Source organism: Perna viridis, chromosome 14, assembly GCF_037379345.1.
Source record: "Perna viridis isolate PV_CMFRI_1.1 ecotype Kerala chromosome 14, ASM3737934v1, whole genome shotgun sequence".
Classification (NCBI taxonomy): Eukaryota; Metazoa; Mollusca; class Bivalvia; order Mytilida; family Mytilidae; genus Perna; species Perna viridis.
The window spans coordinates 22,142,678-22,161,600 of record NC_142458.1 but is presented as its reverse complement, the minus strand read 5'-3'; the positions used below and the strand labels follow the sequence as shown (position 1 = coordinate 22,161,600).

Sequence of the window (18,923 nt, the reverse complement as noted above, 5' to 3'; positions counted from 1 at the left end):
TTGGATCGCGGTCCCATTTCAACATCAATTTCAGTATTCGCAAGTTTAATCGCAAAAAAATGGTGGGGTGATCAGAGGTCAGGGGAAAGTAAACTTTCATTTCTAAGGTAAATGTCTAAGTCAATGACTTCTCGGTCCAGAGTCAATTTTTTTTTAACTGGGTCAACATGCGTAGTCTTTTGACAGAGATATTCATACATGGTTATAAACATCAAAAATGAAAAAGATATAAAACTACTGTAATTGTAAATTTTAACAACTATTTAATCAATATTTTTTGTTGTTGTTTTTTAATTATTTTTGATAAATGGTCGGAATTCCAAATTGTGCTCTATTCGCCTTTTCCTTTACTCTTATGAGGCTGACTTTATAGCTGATCTTATTAAAAAACAAAGGAAGTTGAAGAAGCATCAAGTTAAATTTAGTTAGATATATTTATCACAGTTTCAGCTATATTGATGTCTTACCTTATATGTTGAAACAAAGAAACAAAAGCAAGAGTAATCAAGGGAACCAAGGTTATAGCGGTAATCAAAAGAATATAATCCAGGGACAAAGACCAGACATGGAAAACAGACACACACAACAAAGAACATAAAGCAACTAAAATCATACATACAAAGTAACAAAAGTAAATGAGCAACTCGGACTCCACTAAAAACTGGGAGCATGGACCAGTTGGACCGGTTTAGTAATCGAACCTGCACAAAAAACGTGGATCTTAGACGAGGTTCGATTGATATAATAGTCACATGATTTATACAATATTACAAGGAACTTAAATGTGAAACTTTTCCACAACGAAGAACATGGGTTAAAGTTAATTGCACGTTATAAACAAAATGTGTATTATGTATTAAATATATTATTGTCGTGAATCCCAGTCAATTTGAAAACGATTTTTTCTATCTTATGTCCCATTCTGCTGAAATTCCTAATATTCACTAGAAAAGTTAATAGTCAGAATAGGTTGACATTTCAAGATTACCATTTGGAAAGGCTTGGTGATATTGAAAAGTACGATAATATAAAAACAAGAGTCTCAGGAGCATGAATCGCTCACCTGCTTAAAATTTTGCCTTTAAAGGGCAATAACTCTTCCAAGGAGTTTTCCGACAATTTTGACTCAAAGAAAACTCTGGTAGGATTTATTATAAGGATAATTTCATAAATGAAAAGTTTCATTCTATCTATCATAGTTTTCAAGATGTTGGCTGAATACCGAAAATTTGACCACAGATTGATCTTATACTAAACACTTTTGTTCTCGTCATAACTGGACACAAAGTGATGGCAATAGCTCAGACGGCCTTTTGGCCAGGTGAGCTAAAAAATGTTTACCAACTAGACGATACAATCAAATTCTCCTCCTCAAAAGTTTGTTGAAGAAATATATTTTTTTCTAAACAGTTGGTTAGCCCGTTATTCTGAACTTTTCTGTTCACCACAATTCAATGACACATTTGTATCAAACGCTCACTATTTTTCTCATCTCGAAAGACCTCTGATAGGACTGATGCTTGTACGATTATTATCACAATCAAAAGTAACACTTGGTTTCTCATATTTTAATGATGTTATACCATCAAACAGTGCTCTAGATCTTAAAAATTCATCAAAATGAGATCTGACACATGTATGACAGTGAAGCCAACATGAATACAGGATGCATTAAGCAAATGAGATTCGTCTTTTTTCCCCTTTTATTAAGACTATCCTTAAGATTAGACCTATATTCCCTGTTACAAACTGCGAATGTGTGAGGAGCTTCAACATCTTAAGACTTCTCAAGACATATTTGATGAGGATAACGAGTGAAGATACGCCACTTACAGTAATTATATCATAAATTCTCATTTTGTATCTTATTATGTTTTGCGATCCTGTATATTTTATTCAGTTATCAGTTTATGATTTTTCTGTCCATCCACCCCTTTCCCGGCAGCAAGTCCCCTGCCACTGTACTTTTATCAAATAAGGGTAGTTACTTTTTCTAATACTTCGTGTGGCTGAGGTGTATAGCTTTGAAAAAGCAATTATACATTCATGCAGGAGAGAGGTTTGATCGATAGCAGTGCCACATTCATTAGTGTTTGGTAAGGTCAGATCTTTATACCAAAAAAACTCTTAGTTTGTATTATGTGTTGTTAGTCTCAATCGAATAAATAGTTAAACTGGTTTTATCTTTTTAACTGAATTAGGCAATAACATCTACTTTAATAAATGAGACAGGCATGATACAAAAGTCTGCCAAAGACATTTAATGTTGTCTGCATTTTGTTTACATGTTTCGCAAACTAATAAAGGCAGGACAAATCGAATTGACCTTCTGTATTGAAAAATGGCAAAAGTAAGGCAAAACGACTGATAGTTGAAATCTGTCCACTCAGGTTAAAGCGTTAGTTCTTTTTACTCATTCGATGTGTTTATTTTGATACACAAATGCTTGCGAAGTAACAAGTTGAGTTCTGATGATAATCTGCAAAGACAATTATCAGGATCATTCATGGTTCCATAAGGCGAGTTTTTATTATTGCGATCTATGATCAGTCCCATATTTAGCGATAATTTCTGAATTCACAGTAAATTGTCTTATTAATCATTATCACTGATTACACAGACAGATTAATTAACAGCAATGAACTCTAGATATACTTAATTGGAATGGGTGACCTTAAGTCATAAAGTTAACATACCATCCAGTTTTCCTATAAAAATTCTATTACATTGTACTAGTATAACTACTGGCCTTTTAGCAAACTTTCCTCTTTTTACTATAGTAAATCTTGAGCCCTTAGAAAAATAACACATCTTAAACAGATCAAGCATCTTACTATATATGGACATTGTCTACCAAAACATATAAAAGTGGTGACCTGGAATGACCTACCAATCAAGTAAATAAGACAATTACGTAATAATTGCTCATTTACACATATCTGAATGGAGCTTTTAGTTAACTTTTAACTGATCTATCCGAATAAAAACTCCAATTATTGTCTTCTTTCTGACTTAGAATATTGAAAGTATTTAGCAGTATTCCCATTAACCAATTGACTGTCAGTATTTTTGGTGGTTAATAACAAGCACTGGAAGTAAGTAAGTGCCTCCATTAAAAAAATGTTAAATCGGCTAAATATACAAGTGCTGTGAGATTACATGTAAATTTTCATATTTTTCTTATACGTGAATGGAATCCATAGAATATGATATAAACCAAATGTATGCTTGAAAAAGGCGATTAGCAAACAACATAACCAGAATACTTTATTATGTTAAGGAGGTACCTATCATCTAATAAATTAAATTTATTTGGCTCATTTAAATTTCTTGAAATTTTAATTCAGTGTTTTACTTTGATAAAAGAAGCAAAATATAAAAATGTCAATAAATTTTAACTAAGTGTTTAACTGGAAAAATTTCGAAGAAAATATAATAGTTCCATCAACAAAACTTTTGATCTCTAAAATGCTTTAAGTTCTATATTAGAGTGTCACAAAATAAAAAGTTTTGCTGATTTTTACAGAGTTATTTCCCTTAGAAGTTGTGTACCACCATAAGGTAGCAACAAGTAGTAATTGAAGAGATTGGTCATGTGATACCAAATTCAACAACACGTAAACAGAATATATTGTCTTGATCCTTCTTTTGTCATGAAAGCATGATATTATTTTATACATCAGAATCCTAGTGAACAAGACCTGATGAAGGATGCTAGCCCTTCAAAAAGCAGATTCAAAATTATTGTAATGTTTGGAAAAGTGAATAACTTTACACAATGTAATTGGTTGTTACAAAATTTCTGATTCAAATACTGTCAGGGAATTTGGAGAGACCAATCTGCAATGTCACCTGCTACTATAGTTATTAATTACAGGCCACAACTTTGAAAAATTAACATAAAGGTATAGTAATTTTTGTTTCAAAATATATATCTATTTACACATTTTCCAATCAGATTGCAAAAAGAGAAATATAAATTCTCATCAGGGTTTTTGCTGGTGTGCACAATTTGCAAGTTTGAAAAAAAATGTATTAGTTTGATGATAAAATTTGTCTTTGTCAACAAAAGTCAAGGGACATGTATCAAGTTATCCAATATCAGAATTGGAAGTGTGTTTATATATTAACCTATTCAAAGAAAACCAACCAATTTACTGCAATAAAATGCCTTTTAGCAATGATTACAATCCTTGATCTCAGAAATTCTGTTACTTCACAGGTCAATTGTTAATCATTTACAATATAAAATTAATGTGAATGTTTTAATGTTGCAGTTAATAAAATTATAAGCCTCCTTAAAATAATGATGTTAAGACATGTGTTGGCTGTTTCAAAACTCACGGATGGCAAGAAAAAATACACTACCATATGAATGATAGTCAAAAATGCTTTTGGCTCAAAATATTATATTTGGCTTTAGTGTTAGACCAAAATATTTTCAACCCACAGGAAACCCTGACAGTCATAATTAATAATTAAAACATTATGCTGGATGTGACTTCTGACTCATACAAAAAGCTTCAATAACATTATCATTACTTTAACAAAAGTACAAACAAACAGATGCTTAAAATAAATATTTCAACCAAGCATAACAGCAAGTTATATTCAACTTCAGGGGATAAATTTGGTCTTCTCATGAATGAAAGGACATTACCTCATGGAATGGCTAAAGTATTTAACTGGACAATTGACATGGAGATTTAAACTTTCTATAATTCCATAGGTATTTAAATATATGTCTGATGCCAAGTTTAAAACTTCTAGTCAATGTTGCAGTTAACTACTGAAGAAAATTCATCCAGTGATTATCTTTTAAACAAGCAAAGACCACTATCCCCTGAAGTCAACTGTTTTACTTGATGTAAATGATCAACATAGATACCTCCCACTTTTTGATATTATCAGTAAATAACATGTAAGTTCTCTGTAACTTGGCACTTTTGTCAGTAATCATCATTAAAACTGAAATCAAAATCTCAACTTTGTCTGACATGAAAACGTGTTACTTTCACGATTCAGAAAAAATAATATTTATCTAAACCCAAACTGATAACATTCATGAAATGAAAGTACTGCATGATCAGAATCCCCATTGCACTGATTTCAATGTTTTTCTAAACCAGGGACAGCTTGAAATGGAGGGAAAGGAGTCTTGTAAATATTTGACTGTTGACCATAACACTGTATTTTCAATCCAAAATTCTTTAAAAAATTATAGACAAATTGTAAAGTTTGGCATCTATGAATTGATAAACAATCAACATTTACTTAGTAGAAAATGTACATGCACATTCAATGTCAATACAACATCATAATTATGTACTGTAATAATCAATAATGAACTCCATATATTAAAATTGTATGCTTGTAGTTCAGTGTTAGAATTCCTCCTTACCCTGTAGAATATGATAAGAGCCTTTTGTTTAACTACTAAATTAAAAGACATTATAATAAACACAATATACTAAAACACTACGTATGCAGTTCGGTGACAGAATTTCTCTGAGGTTTCTTTCCATTTAAAAATTTTTCGGTTTTTGATAAAGCCTTTGGAATATCGTCGTTAGTCTTTGACGAAAAATTTCCCGATGAAAGAGTTTCACCTTTTTCCGTTTTTTCTTCAATTAGTTTAAGTAAATCATAGTTTATAATCTCTGACACTACAGAATCCTGTTTGTAATCTGGATGTTCAGTAACAAAGTCTCGTATACACTTTGCAATGGTTGGTTCTGTCCCTGCAAAATAAGATAAAAAACAGTTTTGATAAACGAATTGTCTTAAAACTTATTTATTTCCAAATTTCAGAAAACTTACATGGAGAAATCACTGTAATGGAGAATGTTAGTGTAATCACTTGACTTGTCTTCAAACTTACCACCAGCCCGACAGCCATGAGTTAACATGCCTATTATTACTATATATGTTTATTACTGTTTTTAGCCTTGGCTTGTTGACAAATTTATAAGGCAACGACTGCAGTGACTCTGTGGTCTCACAAGAATGGGTCCCAATCTATCATTCAAATGCATAGAAATTTGTAATTTACTGAGCATTGATTTCATTATTTAAAGCAAAACATCTTTCTGTGTGAAAATATCAATAAAAATGAAAAATATCAATTTTTACATGATAAAAGTGTCAAGAAAAGCGATAAATAGATTAGTGTTAGTGTTAAAAAGCTATGTTTTCAGATCCTGAAAGTGAACTATAAAATATAGATCAGTCTATGGATTAAAGTATGTTCTATGAGTACAATGGAATCTCTGGTGAGGAAGATGACCTTACAAACCCTATTTATATTTTGTAATCTCATTCATTCCCTCTATCCTTACAATTATCTCCTGTCACAAAATTCTTAAAATATAAATTTGGTTTCATCTTTTTATTACAATTTCCTTTTTTCAATTCATCCAGCTTCACTTTGCAGTAACAGTAACGTAATTTTAGTTTTCCTTTGTCTAAGTATTGGGCAAAATTTGGATTGTAAGGGAGGTAACTCTTTACATACCTGAAGCCCTATTAGATATAAGTTTGAGGTAATTTTGTATTGTACAGCTAGTATCTACATCAACATCCACACTATTTAAATACTGCTTAATCATAGGAATCAGACCCAGAAATTCATCCTGAAATAAAAAAAAATATAGTCCATGATACACTTGTGGAAAACCAATATTAAAAATCAAACTAGACGCTCTATAGAGCCTGAATCGCTCACCTGATCAAAAATATTCTTTATAGCTTTCTAAAGCTGGACTCCTTGACTGTACTGTACTATTGTCACAAGAATCATTTAATCAAGTTGGTTTTCAAGTTATTTCAACAAGTTGTCAATATTTATTAGTGGTGGCCATGGTTTCAACGGATAAAAATTCTGAAGAATAAGAATATCCTAACAAACATTCATTTTGTAGGATCCATCCTACAATATTCTAAAAGAGATTTAAAAAAAAAAAACATCCATTTCAGAACTCATAACTCATTCATTCGTCAATGGATCTTTCTGAAAATTTTGGTACAGGTCCATCCCATCATGATGAAAAATTTTACCCCATCAGATTTTATCTAAACCCAACTATTTTTGAGTTATTTGCATAATTCTACAATTTGACCCCTTTGGTCTATTTTTAGTAACCACGGCCATGTTTTTTGCCAGATCAAAAATCCCCACAAAAGGTTTGTTAAAAATGCCCTAATGAACATTCATGCAAAGTTTGGTTACAATCTATTGAGTATTTTCAGAAGAGAAGATGTTGAAAAAGTTTATGGACGACAATGAGGGACGATGGATACATAGTGATGGCAATAGCTCACATGGCCTATTGGCCAGGTGAGCTAAAAAGCAGGTGCTCAATAACAATTCCATGAAAGTTTAAATAGATATCCATATAAAGGTGTAGACAGAGTTGCAGTTACACAATGGGTAACCTATACCACCCAAAAGAATGAATGGTCAAAGCCATGTAATACTTATGAAAACCCTAAATTCATCTATATCATTTCCTTAAAGATTCTTTTAAAATTCCAACCCTTTGTAAGCTATATTCACAGCAATTCTTGAGGAAATCTATGTTGAGCTATGTCATACACACATGTTTAAATATGCTGTGATGCAAAACAATACTAAACACTTTTACAATTAGAAAGTCAAACTTAAGTCTTCAAAGTCACTAATTGTCAAATATTCTCTGTCACTGATTTTAGTTTACTTTCAAAATCAGAAATGGTACAAATGCTCTATGCTCTAAAGGATCATTTCATCTTTTAATGTATAGTTCCCATTCTCATACAAGCAAAAAAACAAACATAGACATGTGTATGATATTTTTTTAAAAGAGGTACGTTGTAGCAATCTTTAAGTTGCATATGATATTGACCAGATTAAACAACTGACAATGAATATTCATACGTATCAGGGTCCTGCTGATGTATATGACCTATAACTGTGGCTGTGACATCATAAGCCTTTTTTGCTAATTTACTCATTAAAGTTTGATATTAAAATTAAATCATAAAGAATGGCTGTTATATTATTTCGATCTATTTGAAAGAACGTGAATGCTTATGATGCATACTTGAAAATAATCAGCTACGTAGGTTATTCAGTGTGTACCAAGAGATTGAGGTTATTTCCTCATAGACTGAAAAAATATATCAGTCATTTCTTAAATATATAATTTGTTTGGTACATTTTGACATTTAAATAAGGATTTTCAACAGGGCAGGAATGTTGCCATATTTGGTAATTGCAAGAGTAATCAAGCAAACCAAGGTTATAGCGGTAATCAATAGAATGTAATCCAGGGACAAAGACCAGACATGGAAAACAGACGTACACAACAAATAACATAAAGTAACTAAAACATGTAAAATCATACATACAAAGTAACAAAAGCAAATGAGTAATTCGGACTCCACTAAAAACTTGGAGCATGGACCAGGTGCACTGGTAGGGTAAGCGTTTTCTGCTTTTCTAGAAACACCCGAGTTGCTCATAAATTATAAATTATTCTTAAGCAATGCACCGGTTCAAAATAGTGAGAGTTTGAGGTCTTGGACCATTAATTTAGGACAAGGTCACAACTTCACCTTTGAAGTTGATTTACCTAAGTTCTAATGACCTTTAACCTTTCTCATTGACCAATTATTGAGGACTTTTGTTTTCATAATGTTTGTCCATGCAAAAACTATTTTACCACAATTATTAACTATTAAAGTTCAGTTCATAGGTAATGTTAATAAAAAGTAATTCTCTAATAGCAAATCATCCACTACAGGTTTTTAAAGTTTAAAAAAAGGGAGATATCTGTAACAAAACTAATGGTGTTGACCTGTTTAATGTGAGAGGTTATGTATGCATGCAGTCCTCTTCAATGGTTCTCCCAACTACAAATTGGTTATTACAGAAGAATAAACATTTAAGTAGCAGCCATTATAAAAATCAGACAGGAGGTGATTCATTTATTTCAAAAACCCACCGACTTCACTTGTAATTCTTGTTCAGAAGCAGTTACTGATCACATCTTAGTTTTTCATTTGGTTGCTATGCATATCATACAGATTGTACATGATATTGGTACTTTGCAAAAGTTAACATTGACTTAAATGGGAGACAAATGTATGATTTCTCAAAAATACAGATCTAAATAAAGAAAGGGTTACCATTATGTAAAAATATAGTATATATATAGACCCTGTGATAGGGAAAGACAGGGGCCATGGGTCATATGCTCATTGAAGCTAAATGGCCCATTTAAGGTACAGGATTTTACCTGGAATGTTGATATATGGCCCATAAACATCTTGAGTAGTTGTAATAAATGCTGAAAATGGCCCATTTGAAAAAAATCTTTCCCAACCACGGTAGACCAAAAAAGCCTTGTTTGTTTGGTTGGTTTTTCTACACCATCTATCACCTCTCAGTAAATATTCTACTTACACTGCCATTGAATATTTCATTCATGGACATAAGACGATATTCATCCTCCATTGATGAGCACCGTCTTTGACATTTCCCAGATGCCATACACTGTACAATACTTGAGGGAGAACATTCTGAAAAGTAATGAACGAACTAAGTCTGACATGAAACACAATCAATTTCCTATGAAAGTGCTCCTTTGTTTCATACATACTGGTATCAATTTCAATGGGACTGTTTTCTGCAGGGATGATTTTCATCCACTTTTTCAAATCTGAATTTTTCCTGAATATTCATAATTTTACAATACATTAATTTCTCATTTTGCCATTTTCCGAATACTTCTTGCTCCTTGTAAAATCATCCTTGCTTTTGCCAGATGTATATGTATTTTGGTAAAATAACATATTTCCATTGTCCACACATTGTACATTAACTTAAAGCAACTTTGAGAAATTTTATTCTCATTTTTAGAAAATGTCTGCTTATAAAGGGAAACATCCCTTCATTTTTCATTGTTAACCAATATCAGATAATATTAAGATTTGAATGTTTCAATTTTTTATGTTACATCAGGGAGTAAAAGTGTCGGCCATAGCATATTTGAAATGAAGTACACAAGCGCTTCATGTCCAAATGTGTGACCAGTCAACACTTTTACATGCCAATGAAACATTCAAAATGAAACATTCAATTCTAATGTTTACATTTCATATGTTCCTTTTATTTTAGTTTAGATTTACATAGAAAATAGGCAATACAAAGATATCATAAAAGTAGTCCACTTAATTGCAGGCATGACCTATACAAATAGCTTGAAAATATCGACTGATGACACACGCATGTTAAGCTGATTATCCAATGAGATTAGTGTATTTTTTTATGACATGCATAGTAAACGTAATTATTACTTTAAAAAGTACAATAAGATGGCAAGGCTTACATCATATGTCTTATCTCTGCTGCTTTGTTACTCAATGCTGGGACTTATTTTGCTCACTTCCCAAAATCTAAATTTGTGGCCTATTATATAACAAGAAGATTTGAACAAAGAAATTTGTTGTTTAATTAATATTTTTTTTTCAATATAGAATTAAGAACTTGTTTTACTCATTTGTACTAGATAGTTGACCTATGACCTATGACCTTAATACAAACCTGTGAAGATTTCTTTCCTGAAATAGAATTGTTCTGTATTTACGGCATCCCTTTTATGAGCAGTCGTCATATTTTCATCCACCTACAATTAAGACAGAGTGCAGAAATTAAATTTTCAATGACATTCATTTGTCGAACAAAATATCTTATCTAAAATTCAGTGTTTCTTTGGTTAAAGTTTTTCTGACTTGGTTTTATAAGTAATTTTTGACATTTTCCTATGGTGTACACAGATTGATAATGTAATAAGAGTGTACTGGCCTTGATGAAAAAAAAAAACAAAAAAAGAACAGGTCAGTTTCAAACCAGGCATGCTTGAAAAACCATCACAGTGAAGTTGAATGATGTTGGCTCATCCCGATAAAATAGGTCATCTTTTTCATGGTCAAAATTGTGACTTGTATTTTTCTAACATACAAAAAAGTGAAAATAAAATGTTACCTATAAATTACCAATAACAGAATATTATACAGATGTTCTGTTTATCAAGTTTTAAAATACATTTAATTGACATAAAGGGACTATTTCAAGTGTCTGGTTTAGACAGGTTTCCAAATAAACCAGAGCTTGGTATAGACATATATCATTGTATAATAATCTATATAATCCTGATTCTTTTATAAAATTGTGATATTTTTAGCTGTAAAGGTTAACAACCAAGTTGACCTATGAAATTTGATATATAGCACATACAGTGATGTTAAGGGAAGAGAGTTGGTCTTTCTTTAGTTTTAATGAACTGCCTTTGGTAGTTACTGTTGCATAACCCATAGTTTCAACAGTTAATAAGTGTTCAATGTTTTATTAAATCCATCATTTATACATAAATTAACTTATTAACTGTAAGGCAGATCATTTAGATTTCAAATGTCTTTGATTAACTACTAATAAATAGAAAGAGGTGGGAAAGATAGATAGTGAATTATTTATGCATCTATGCACTTATTGTCCATTAATCCATGGAAGGTCCACAACAAAGGCTAATTAAGAATGGTCATCTGGTTTCTGGAAAATGTGCATCAAAACCTACATAGAATGATTATATCATCAACAGTTTTGTAGCCACTACGTTACATTACTGGGAAATGGAGAATAATTTGATAATTAATTTGAAAGTGTGAATAGCCAAAATATGTTCAAGAATTAACCTTAATGTGTTCTTGGCATGAGTGATTATATTTTAGTTTTTTTTGGGATAACCAATTGATTATTCTATTATATCCCTGTAACTACCAACGCTATTGCTTAGATTTTCTCCATTATTCATTGCTATTTCATCATAAATTTTAAATTTTTTGATTGGCAGGTTGATACACGTGTTGTGATGTTTTTGCAGGAGAAGGCCAGACAGTGAATTTCCAAATTTATATTAGTGTGAATTATCGAATTTTTTTACACAGTGATTTCATAAATCACTGCTATCTATATAATAAGAATATTTGAATGTTCATTAAACATAGATTCAAATACCTTTGGAATAATATAACGTTTAAATCTCCATCTCAGGTCAGTCTGGTTAATAACTTAAGAGCTTTCCATTAAAAGATACTAGTATGAGGTATCCGGGGAAGGCATTTTTTCACCAGGGGAGCCACCCATAGTTCTATTGATGTTTTGTACTAACTTTATATTTTGTCAAGAGACCTGAACACCCACCCATAAACAAAAATAAAAGTGCCTCCCCCACCTTCATATGCTTTTACTGGAATAGCCCTAATGAATTTCAGTAGGTGATTCCCTTTTAATCAATGACAGACAAATTATGTGCACTCAACATCATTTTGTAGGTGCTGTAATCACACTAACCTAACACAATGTAATGCACTAACCTTCGATATGGGAATGACAAAATTCAGCCCATAGGACAACACCACTCTTGTAAGTAAAACAATGAACACTGTATATGCTGCATTCTCAAAGTCAGTCAGCTGCACCTTAAAATATATCCATGCACATAATGTAAACTTACTTATTTTTACTACATTGTAATTTTACTTGCAAAAAAAATTGCAAAAATAATTTGTGGCAACAAGACATCCTCCCAAGTCAGGGTTTTGAGTGCACTCTCGCTCCCTCAAACCCCTGACATCACTCATTTATATTTAGCGGGTATTGTCCAGCCAATTCCAATTGGTTGCTTCCTGGGGTGAGAAGCACCAATGAAAATTGATTTAACATCAAATGTCTGTGAAAGGTAAACAATAATACGCACTGAAAGTTGTATGATGTCACAAATGATGCAATATGAGCAAAAATGATAACTGTAGATTCTGTTTAGTCTTTACTGAAAAAAAAAAGATTTTATGTGCAGCCACTTTGCAAGTTATATAGAAGAGTTTCTATTACGAGTGATTTGATTGGATTTTGGATCCGGGTTAAATTTAAGCAACTCATTAGATGGCGCTGGATGATACCCACTATATATGAATGAGTGATGTCAAGGGTTTGAGGGAGCAAGGGTGGACTCAAAACCCTGACTTGGGAGGATGGCAACAAGATAACTGAGCAATTTCTCACTATGGAAACACCTGCTTTATCGACAAACAGGAACTACATGTCATAAGAGTATGAAAACACTTCCATGATTCAGTATATTAATATGAAGCTTTTTATATAGAATCAACAGCTTGTGATTTACACAAGCTGAAAATTTTGTTACAAAAACAATGTTGTACAGAATGACAGACATAGGTAAAACTTTATACCCCCTCCCCTACAGAATGGGAGTGTAATACATTCTCAGAACACAATACATATTTGAAAGCAAGTGAGATGCAAAAATTGTGTAGCCATGAAATTAATTTCAGCCATTACTTTGATATCTGTACCAACCTTTATTGCATAATAGAAGATAATTACTCTTTATAAACTAAATGACACTAACTGAAAAATTAGTGAGCACTTGATTTCACCTAATGGTAAGGCTTTTAAATACAAAGTAATACTCAGCTTTAAATAATCTTGCTGTTTTTAACTTTGACCCGTTGAACTTGAAGTTTGTCCATGAAAACTAATACAGCCGCTGAATTTGGTAAAGATTAAGAATGTAGCATAACATTTAAAATATTATCAATATGTTGGTTCTTAAATTCTAGTGTTCTGAGGGAAATTAAGTGATGACAGGCTGACAGACAGTAGCATGAATTATCCCAGACAGAACTTGATGAAGAGGACATGTTTATATGCTTACCTCCATTGGTCTGAACTCTACCATCCATCCTATCTTACTGTTTGGTGGAGACTGACAGACATTACCCTTGAATTACCCCAGACAGAACTTGACGAACAGGACCTGTTTATATGCTTACTTCCATTGGTCTGAACTCTACACTCCATCCTATCTTACTGTTTGGTGAAGACTGACAGACAGTACCCCTGAATTATCCCAGACAGAACTTGATGAAGAGGACATGTTTATATACTTACCTCCATTGGTCTGAACTCTACCCTCCATCCTATCATACTGTTTGGTGGAGACTGACAGACAATACCCCTGAATTATCCCAGACAGAACTTGATGGACAGGACCTGTTTATATACTTACCTACATTGGTCTGAACTCTACCCTCCATCCTATCTTACTGTTTGGAGAAGACTGACAGACAGTACCCCTGAATTATCCCAGACAGAACTTGATGAACAGGACCTGTTTATATACTTACCCCCATTGGTCTGAACTCTACCCTCCATCCTATCTTACTGTTTGGTGAACAGGACCTGTTTATATACTTACTTCCATTGGTCTGAACTCTACCCTCCATCCTATCTTACTGTTTGGTGAACAGGACCTGTTTATATACTTACTTCCATTGGTCTGAACTCTACCCTCCATCCTATCTTACTGTTTGGTGGAGGAGGTTTGAATCTCATTGTTTGCCAATTCGTGGATTGTATATTCTACAAAGATAAAATAAATTGTTGCAAATTATAGAATTATTAATCAATATCATTTTTGTGTGATATAAGGAAAATATCTGCTCAAAAGCACATGCAATGCCGGTCATCCTTTTATTTTAGTGAACTAAGTCCCATAACTCTGAAATAAAAACTGGAACAGAAAAGGAAACTTCTTTTCACCAGGTAAAACAGTGTACAAAATAATTATAGTAACACCAAAAAGTTTGTTGGAATCACTGTAGGACATGTCAACAGATAGGAGGACAGCAGTATATTATAATTCACAAGTTAAAAGACAGTGGTATAAAAAGATGCTAATAATAAAAGAATAGTGTTCCCTGTTCCCTACCCAAAACTCTAATTTCCAAAGGAGAAAGCTCAATGAATTTCAATGCTTTCTATGTAATTTCTTTCTCTTTCATCATTGAATTTAATTAAGAAAAAAACAACTTTCAACTTCAAGAAGGATGCATTTGTGATATGAAATGGGTAAACAAAATTTAACACAAAATTTGTCATGTGCCACCCACTGTATGTTTTTTGCATAGATTCCCTATTAATTATCATACAGCCTGAAAAATTTCAGTCTTAAACTTCACCCACAGTCTCAAAGCCAACCGTATAAGCTAGCAAAACAGAGTAATCACCTGCAAACAGAAGGAGATACTGTTTCTAAAAATTCTACAGTACTTACTTCAAAATGATCTGTGTCTTCCTCATCATTTTGATTAATTTTTTCACTGAACAATGAGATTGGGTCTCTTATAAATAAGTGAGCAATGTGTCTGGCTAGCATTTCATCAACACCTGAAGAAAGATAATTACAGCATTGAAATTGTGTCTGTTGCATTTCATCAACACCTGAGGAAAGATAATTACAGCATTTAAATATTATCTGTTTATATTATCTCTGGAATCTTAATGATCATATCATAACATAAGAAATGAAAGATTGTTTGTTATACTCCAGCACATAAATCATAAAAAAAGTTTTCTAAAAACATTACTCAAATTTTGCCTGATCTTTGATGATATTACTCATTAAGTAACTGTATGTTATTCATTATTCCTCACTTGATTATCTTTGTAATGCTATAATCTTGGTCCTTTTGCTTTAATCTTTATAATTTTCCTTAGATTAACACTATTGGGTAGGAGGGGAGTTTCAGAAAAGACTTAAATTACCTCCCCTTACAGTTCAATTCTTACCTCCCTTGATTAAGTCATCACAGATTCCTTGGTCCAAGACCAGTTCTATATCATTGTAACATCTGAATCCAGCAGTAAGGTAACTGTCAATCGAATCATATCTAGATTTGTTAATTCTGTATTTGTCATTCTTTAATTCCTATAATCGAAAAAAAAAACAATCACAATAAATATAGGTAAGAAACCAATCAATCCCTAATTCTTTAATTCTTAGCTGATACTCTAGACTACATATTAGCTTAAATCTATATAAATTTTTTCCCTATAATGGGTGTGCTGCAATATACGTACTTAAACCTTTAGATATACTTTCTAATAATGATAAATATGTGGTCTTATATGTCAATATATGTAAAATATCTATTTGTAAGTAATGGGTTATGCACATATTGTATTCTCTGTAAATTGTATTTGACTACGCTTTATCCAATAAACTAATTTAAATTTCACCTTTTTTAACTGCAAACAATGCAAAAAGAGTAACAAGAACCTGTGTCATCACATAATTATCAGCACATAAGTATCTTCAATTTGTTTAAAAACACAAAGTAAGCTAAATAAACAATGGTGCACACCTTCAATATGTACATGTATAATATAATTTTAGGTTATGCCTATGATGGATAGAGCTCAATGTCATAATACATTTAAAAAACAAAACAGCACCACCGCACTTGTGCAATCGTCTACTTCTGTGTCGACAAATATCGTCACTTCCTTCAGAAAATATTTTAGCCCTTCATATTTCTGCTCTTACATTCTCATATATAGGAAGTCCATTTAAACACTATGCAAAATTTCAGCAGTATAGAGTAAATAATGTCTGTGTTACAGATTATACAGAGAAGGCAACCTCCACAACATGAACTGATGAAAAATGGAATAAGTTTATCATGCTAAAAATATAAATAATAATAGGAGGTGCACATCTTCAATGTGTACATAAATACTGTGCAAAGTATCGGTATCATTGTGAGTTACAGATTACACAAAATAGGTAACCCCTAAGCATGACGAACAGACAGACGGACAGACAGACTGACCAGCTACTAGACCTGTTTTCACACTTGATAAGTCAAGTCAAAGGAAATGCTTCCTTGTATTGTTTGTTTCCACCAAAACTGTCATGAACACCAAGACAATAAACTGAATGGCTTTACAGTACATAGTTTAACAGTGACGTAGTCTGACATATTTACATTTGATATGACCTACTTTCTTCCCTCTTTCTTCATCGGTTCTGTCATCCACAGACTGTGAAATGACAGTCCATCGAGCATCATTGTCAGATAAGTAGCCTCTATATACAGGTGATGCTGCACTTAAAGCAAGCTACAAATATAAACTCAAATTTAACTTGATATGAAATCTTTGTATCTATCTTTGCGTTTAGTATAAAATAACTTGATCAAAATTATGTCTGTAAATTTGTCTAAATGTTGCTCATTCACAAAAATATGAGAGGTCTCACTTAATAAAAGCAAGAAATCAAAAAGATTAAAATTGTGACAGAACAGAATACTGAAACGTAGCAAAAACAGGATAAATTAGAACAAAGAGAAAATTCAAAGAAATGCAAATTTTGAAGCATGGAAAACATTGCAGTTTTTTATCATTTTAATTTTAATGAGTATTTTACAAAGTTTACAAGACAAGACAGGCACCATGCAGTAAATAGTGTGGTTTCAAACAGGCAAAAACCATGCTGAACCCAAGAAAACATCTTCAAATGTTGTTTTCTTTGTATTTCTATGGTGTTTCTTTTTTTCTTTTTTTTGGATCCATACCATTATGTCACATAGGGGTGCTGGCCGGTCATATACTTTCTAGCAGTCTAGCCTAATCAATACTGCAAACCTTGGATATGACCACCTAGACACCATGTTGTTCCCCACCTAGACACTAAGTTCCCCATAAAAGACCATCAATCAATTTAAAACTTTATCCACTTTGATAAATATTTATCCCGAAGATAATTTGTATAGATTATACTGAATACTAAAATACCTATCATACAATATTGCAAATTTTGATTACATGCTCTATATGATTTTTAAGTGCCAAATCCAGCACCAAGAAATTCTACCATGTTCAATACAAGGAATATAGTCTTGGTGTTTTATGAATTAAAAAAAAATCCAACACTGAAAATTTCAATAAATAATAAATGACCAATTATCCAGGTGACAAATTCTCCAACAAATGAACCTTTCTAATACCAAGTCAAGTTTTTTTCTGAATATTAATATATATTTGTTATATACCATTATTGGACAGAGGGGTGCTAGCTGGTCATACAGAAGTCTAGCTTCATCAATATTGCAAGCCTGGAATGTGACTTGTAAACAGCTACATCCCATGCCAAACCCCATACAGTCCATGTAGATATGGTCAGGTTTGGCTGTCCGAGCTGCTTCACCATCATCACCTAACTGGTTGTAGTCCTCGACAAATGGAGACTTTGTATTAACATCTTTAAAAACTATAAAACAGGAAATTACTGTTGTTATTCATTAATTTAGCATTAAATTCTGTTCAAGCAATTCATAATCATATATCATTTTCAAATACAGCCTTAATTCTTTAACACAAATTTAAAGCTGATCGGTAGCAACTTGCCTCGTACTACATAACTGTCCAAGAGCTGCTGGGCCAAAAGGTAAAATATGAACAAGGGCTAAATAGTAAAGAATGTATCTAATAATCTCTTAATCATATACTACAAACAAGTGATGCCAGGATTAATCTTGGCTTAATTGTTTTGTAGATTCTTATACCAGTATAAATACATATATACATAAGAAGTCTCTGAGATTTTGTATGATGCCAAAGGGTTGACTCATCAAATAAATACATGAAGCTGCACATGTACTAGGTATACCTCCACAAGATGTTGATGTTTGACAGCAACCAAGATCACTTATAACATATGCCCATTCTATATAAAACCACATACAAAATTGGAAGACAGAATAATGGAGGAACAAGATGGTACTAATATACCACCTACTCCATAAATGGGGGTATAATATACTGACTTTTTCATGAATTGATTGACAAATTCTATAAAACAGAAATTCAACCAAATATACCTACCAGGAATTTGGATTTCAACTTTGCTGCCTTTCCGCTGTCTAATATTCCTTGATAAAGTCCTGAAAAAGTAAAATACATCATCATCGCACTTCAGTCATTTCCATAATGATATATAACTTCTCATAATTTATTAAAA

General features: G+C 32.2%; 1 protein-coding gene across 2 annotated transcripts in view; it reads right to left on the bottom strand.

Moving 5' to 3' along the window:
• Positions 1-2,235: 2,235 nt before the first annotated feature.
• LOC148598644 (glutamate--cysteine ligase catalytic subunit-like) overlaps positions 2,236-18,923 on the bottom strand; it is a 31,092-nt gene continuing 14,404 nt past the window's right edge. For both annotated transcript variants that reach the window (XM_088560103.1, XM_088560104.1), the window contains 11 exons: positions 18,788-18,846; positions 17,956-18,173; positions 16,907-17,023; positions 15,692-15,830; positions 15,177-15,289; positions 14,390-14,482; positions 12,415-12,519; positions 10,586-10,667; positions 9,446-9,561; positions 6,515-6,632; positions 2,236-5,741 (listed from right to left, as the gene is read on the bottom strand). In XM_088560103.1, the coding sequence (XP_088416229.1) occupies positions 5,479-5,741; positions 6,515-6,632; positions 9,446-9,561; positions 10,586-10,667; positions 12,415-12,519; positions 14,390-14,482; positions 15,177-15,289; positions 15,692-15,830; positions 16,907-17,023; positions 17,956-18,173; positions 18,788-18,846 (1,423 nt within the window). In that variant the 3' untranslated portion in view covers positions 2,236-5,478. The remainder of the gene's footprint in view (positions 5,742-6,514; positions 6,633-9,445; positions 9,562-10,585; positions 10,668-12,414; positions 12,520-14,389; positions 14,483-15,176; positions 15,290-15,691; positions 15,831-16,906; positions 17,024-17,955; positions 18,174-18,787; positions 18,847-18,923) is intronic.